Consider the following 6,000-nt stretch of genomic DNA (forward strand, 5'->3'; position numbering starts at 1 on the left):
GATAGTCATACACCTAAAATAAATAAATATAAAAATCATCTTTAAGTGACTGTGAGATACAGAGGTATAGCTCAGTGATAGAATGCACACCTGACATGTGCCAGACCGAGTCAGTCTCATGTGAATGCTAACATGCTCAGAGTCTCATTAGCATACATGAAAAAATAAAGGGCAAGTAAGATACAAACTCCCATGCCAGACCATATAGTCTTTCTTGTTTATAAAGTTACTTTTGGATAGTATTTAAAATCATTTTAAAATACTAACTTATATTATACATAAATGATACTATCAAATGTATTAAATACTCAGAGTATATTGGAGTCCTATACCTGGTCACAGTATTATTTTACTTTATTCATTATATAGCAAAGTGAGAGGTTGAGCAGAAAACTTCTATATAAATATTTGCCTATTTATTTATTTATTTATTTATTTATTTATTTATTCATTTATTTATTCTTTGAGGCAGGGTCTCTCTTTGTAGACCTGACTATCCTGGAACTCAGTATCTTGACCTCAGAGTGAGGTCACTCTGTAGACCAGGCTGTCCTCAAACTCAAAGATCTGCCTGCCTTTGCCTCCCAAGTGCTGGGATTATTTTTTAAAATTAGCTTACAAACTAGCACACTTCCCTACAGCATTTTTATGGATGGTTTTTTATCGACCGTCCCCTTATCTCCTCCTTTAGCCTATCTTCTGACTCCTCACTGCATACCCTCCAAACACCCCCGCCCCCATGTAGTTCCTCCTCCACCTTCATACTGAAGCAGAATAAGGTAGAAAACCCCAGTCATTAGATACTGATACATCGACTGACTCAGTGACTTAGGTAAAGCACTGCTTGTACTACCCATCTGCCAGCCTGGCTTCACTGCACAGCTCAAATACCTGACTGTTGCCCTTAACAACCTGCTCCTGCCACTGACTGCCGTTGCAGCATCTGGCTTGCCTGCACCACTTTATGGTTTTAGAGTACAAAATGAGAATACAAACTGGACCTGGACTGAAGCCCTTCAGGAGCTGTCCTGGCTTCAGTCCACCAGTGAGAGCGCCTCTCTTCCACCCTCACGAGTGTATCAGAGTGCTTATTCCAAAAGAATTCCCAAATAGTATTCCATGTGCTCAGTTACCTTCCCCACCTACTGAATCAGGTCAGTAAGAAGGCTCAGTGGTCAGGGTCAGTGGATCCTGTATGAAAAGGCATAGGATTGGGGAAGGCAGATAGGGCAATTTCTTTCTTCTTGCTTTGTTTCCTCCGGCATCGTTTGGCTGCTACCATGAGTACACACCATATAGTGTCATTGTAAACACTGCGGGATCTCCCCCACTAACCTCCAAAGCTCTCTTGTAGTCACCCAGGTGAAAAGCACAGTAGCCAATCCATAAGTTAGTGTCCTCTTCTTGCTCCCCAACATGGCGTTTGAACTTCACATTAAAATTTCATGAAAAAAAATACAAAAAAGGTTTTGTTAATAAAGACTTTGGGGTGTTTTGTTTTGTTTTGTAAAGGTATGCTGGGTTACTGATAAACAACCAGAATGCTACTAGAAGCTGGACAACACACAGCTCAATTAAGCCACTTCTGACAGGCGTTGGCACAGTCATGTTCTAATTGGCATACAACTCCATTTTTCCTCCAGACATTCTGGATTTGTTTTTCTGTGTTTGCTAGCACCTTACTCCAGAAGTATGTGAGTTATCTAATAATTCTGGATGATGGCCCAAAACTATATAAAACATTTAGAGCCAAATAACCAAAGGTTAGAGGCCAAGCAATGATCCTAAGGTCCCAGGGCCACTCTCTGTCCTAATGGGACTTAAATTCACGTCTGCCTCCACAGTCCAGGCTCCCACCACTGAGCTCTGCTGCATCCAATCTCACACTTCCATCTGCTTCTGTTAGTACACACACGCACACGCAAACAATCCATAAATCTCTGAAGACAGGCCAAAAAAGCATTCTGTTAGCCTCAGGCTAGCTTACAGACTAGAAGAGCTAAAGATGTCCAGAAGACAGTCTTATTTGGGCCCATTATAAAATTTTAGGGGGCTGGAGAGATGGCTCAGAGGTTAAAAGTACTGGCTGCTCTTCCAGAGGTCCTGAGTTCAATTCCCAGCAACCACATGGTGGCTCACAACCATCTGTAATGAGATCTGATGCCCTCTTCTGGTGTGTCAGAAGACAGTGACTGTGTGTTCACATTAAATGAATGAATGAATGAATGAATGAATAAATCTTTTTAAAAAGACTTAGAATTCCTTGGCTAATAAAGAATAAGTTTTATTACAGAGAAAAGGACTGAGAAGGATTCTCAATTATCATGTGTCCTAATTTCATTTCCTTTGCTGTGATAAAGACCCTCACCAAAACAACTTAGGGAGCTGGACACGAGTGTAAATGCCTAGCTGGACGTGATGCACATCTTTAATCCAAGCATGCAGGAGGCAGAAACAGATGCATTTTATGAGTTCAAGACCTGACTGTTCTACATAGTAAGTTTAAGGCCTGCTTAAACAGAGATCTTGTCTCAAAGACAAACACAGGGCTTCTCTGGTTGTAAAGTGAGTTTCTTATATGGAGGTAATAGTATATAGATTGTAAGCAGGCCAGCCTTCAAGTCCCTGCCCAGACTTGCTTCAATATGAATGGTAACCTGGAATTATAGGCTAAATAAACCTTCACCTCCCTAAGCTTTTTGTTTGCTGCACTGTTTTGGTTTTGCTTTGTTTTCATCTTTAATCATCTCAGTATTTTTATTTTTTTAATAAAAAATTGTATTTACTTAGGAGGATTCAGAATGTCAAGAAAATAGTCACTTTTTTTTTTTTTTTGCAATTACAGAGTGGTATTCAGTTAACAGAACAACAAATATCTTCAAATAAGCTGCATCAGAGACAACTGAAGATAAAGAAAAAAGAAAAATAAATAAATAAATAAACAAAACAATAAACAAACTGCTGTCCCCATATATAACTAATTTGTGCTGTGCACCAACAAGAACCTGCTTTAATTTCCATGCCAATTTACCACCCCCAGACTGTACCAGGCAAGGTTAGTGGCTATTGAGAATACCACCAGGACAGGGCTAGCTAAAGACACATTCGGTAGTGTGTTAACTATACAAAAAAAGACACTGTACAGTTTAAAAACAAATCTGACACAGCCTTACATTTCAAGTTTTTTCTTTAAAAGGAGTTGTGTACAAGGGGTTAAATGCTTTATAGACAAGAAAAAGAAAACTGCGCTAGAACCAACTTATTCATCATCATCATCATCATCTTTATCTTCGTCTTCCTCTTCTTCATCCTCCTCCTCGTCTTCCTCTTCCTTCTTTTTCTTGCTCTTCTCAGCCTTGACAACCCCTTTCTCACTGCATCAGGTTTTCCTTTAGCTCTGTAAGCAGCAGTATCCTTTTCATGCTTCTCCTTCAGCTTGGCGGCCTTCTTCCCATAGGGCTGCTTGTCATCTGCGACAGTGTTGTTCCACATCTCTCCTCGTTTCTTTGCAACATCACCAATGGATAAGCCAGGATGCTCGCCTTTGATTTTTGGGTGTTACTCAGCACAGAACAAGAAGAAGGCCAAAGGGAGGCCCCTTGGGGGCATTGGGGTCCTTGAACTTCTTTTTGGTCTCCCCTTTGGGGGGTGTAGGTTTTTATTTCTCTTTCATGACGAGCCTTGTCAGCCTTTCCCATACCTTCAAATTTCCCCTTTTCTTCAGCAGACATGGTCTTCCACTTCTCTGAGCCCTTCTTGGAGAACTCTGAGCAGTTGACAGAAGCATCCGGCTGCTTCTTCTTGTGCTCCTCCCGGCAGGTTTGCACAAAGAATGCATGTCAGGACATTTTGCCTCTCAGCTTCTTAGGATCTCCTTTGCCCATGTTCAGTTGATTTTCCTCCAAGAGACACAGAGTTGCCCAGTGCCCAACTGGCTCTCACTTGCCCCAGCACTGTTTCTATGGAGCTCAATGTACTGCCGTATTTTTACTTTTAATTTGGTGTGTGCATACACTTGCTGCTCTTCATGAGGACCCAAGTTCACTTCTTAGAACTCTCCTAAGGCAGCTCACAACTTTATGTAACTCTAGGTCTAGGGCATCCAGTTCTTCTGGCCTCTGTGGGCATCTGCATTTGGGTGCACAGACCCACATGCAGACACAAACTAGACATAATTTTTTAATGTTTCAATATGAAAATGCAAGGGGAAATATGTGTGGGTGGGAGGGTTTATTTAATTATATGTATTTTGTCTTCCTGTTTTCTTTTCATGTTTGTCTATGCACCATACGTGTTTCTAGTGTTGAGGGAAGCCAGAAAGCCTTAAATCCCCTGACATTTTAGTTACTAATGGCTGTGGGCAGGCATATGGGTGCTGGGAATTTAAGTCCTCTGGAAGAGCAGCCAGTGTTTTTAACTGTCGAGCCATCTCTCCAGTCCAAAATGTTTTATGTTTTATCAGGTTCATAGTTAGCTTGGAGTTTGGAATGTGTCTGGTTATATTTGTCTGGATTACCCATAATGTGCTCACCTGTTCCAATAGCATAGCAATCAGTGTTCAACCCACCATTCACCAGACTTAGAAATAAACCTTCTTTGGACATTACCTCCAATAGGGTAATAGCGCCAGTGAAATCTCTTTGCGAAAGTAAATCCTCTAGTTTTGGAATCTTCCTCCCTTTCTTCTTTCTTTTGTCAGTGTGTGGTGACTCCCCGCCCACAGCGGGTTTGGCCCTTGAAAGCATCTGTAAAACAAATAGCAAAGACTCTTCTATCAAAAACCATTTTTAAACTGAGAGTAACAGCTCTCAGTCAGCTCTATAATCCCATCCTTACCATCAAACCCTAGGAAGTCTGTTCAGATTCGCATTTTACTAAAAGGACCCTGAAGGATCTGAAGGGGAACCGAAATAGCTACTTCGAACAACTTTATCCATAACAAACACTCACTCAACTTATACCATCTCGGCTTTCCATTTTTCCCAGTTCACAATCTAGTATCTGGAAATGAAGAAGCAGGAGGGAAGAGAACATAGAGGTATATTTCTTCGCATCTCTCCCTATTCCCTGTGGAAACACTGGAGGGATAAGGGTTGCCCTCTAGAGACACACCTAGATTCTATACAATAGTGTGTTGAGGGCTCTAAGACCAAGTACAAACCTATTGGAAATCCCCCACCCTTACTATTCAGAGCCACTAACCATCTTGGCGTTGGTCCTGTGAGCCCCCGGCTGAAGATAGTCTGCAAAAGCTGTGCTTCGGCGAGTTGCCACATCCACACAGGGAGCTCCGTCTCCACGGCAACGCCGCCGGGAGGCTGGTCCTTCCGAGAGAAGAGCTCGCCCGGGCACCAGTGCACCCAGCTTCTTGGTTCCCTGTGTTTCCGAAGCTGGGAGAATAGATGTTTCTCTCAAGGGAGCGGATCCTTGTTCTTTGCGCTGAGGAGGAAAATGTGGTTGTGTCTCTGCTTAGGAATGTAGCTTAGGAAAAGGCGACTTAGAATTACTATTACAACTAGGAAGTATATTTCAAATGCAAGTTTCTTGGGAAGGTAATTTTCAAGGACCACTTCCGTTTTGCCTTGGTTGAGGATGACAGTAGCCCGGCTGCCTGGTACTTTGTCTCTGTTTTCTGCTGATACCTGCTGAACCAAAAGATAGTTTGGAGGCAGAAGTGATACCAAAATATTTCTTCGAGACAATGTTAATCCAAAATATGGGAGGAGAAAGACCACCACCACTAATAATAATGACCAAATTAATTAAAGCAAGATTTTTTATTCCTTTACACAGGCTGCCTCTCTCTAAGGCCAGTTTGGAGAGATCAGCATTGGATGTGAGAAAACAAGGTTTTATAGAGCTTAGGGGTGGGGTGTCGAAATGGGGAAAAATAGGAGTGAGGGATGTTACAGAAACTGAACATAACGATAACAAGTAATAACAAGTTAGTCCAAACTACCTCCTGAAACAGTCATAGCAGCCACAACAAGGTAGTCATAT

At 41.8% G+C, this 6,000-nt stretch overlaps 1 protein-coding gene and 1 pseudogene across 3 annotated transcripts in view; both read right to left on the minus strand.

Moving 5' to 3' along the window:
- Positions 1 to 5,454, minus strand: part of Ttc26 (tetratricopeptide repeat domain 26) — a 55,323-nt gene extending 49,869 nt beyond the window's left edge. For 2 of the 3 annotated variants that reach the window (XR_004388314.1, XM_032906735.1), the window contains exons 1-3: positions 5,203 to 5,454; positions 4,608 to 4,745; positions 1,336 to 1,428 (exon numbers count right to left, since the gene is read on the minus strand). Coding sequence is in view for 2 of the 3 variants with exons in the window: in XM_032906735.1 (XP_032762626.1) it covers positions 1,336 to 1,428; positions 4,608 to 4,745; positions 5,203 to 5,205 (234 nt within the window). In the remaining variant the exon portion in view is untranslated. The remainder of the gene's footprint in view (positions 1 to 1,335; positions 1,429 to 4,607; positions 4,746 to 5,202) is intronic. The other variant, XM_032906734.1, reaches the window with a different exon arrangement.
- LOC116903949 lies at positions 3,260 to 3,884 on the minus strand (annotated as a pseudogene).
- Positions 5,455 to 6,000: the final 546 nt, after the last annotated feature.

The sequence above is a fragment of the Rattus rattus genome, chromosome 6, assembly GCF_011064425.1.
Source record: "Rattus rattus isolate New Zealand chromosome 6, Rrattus_CSIRO_v1, whole genome shotgun sequence".
NCBI lineage: Eukaryota > Metazoa > Chordata > Mammalia > Rodentia > Muridae > Rattus > Rattus rattus.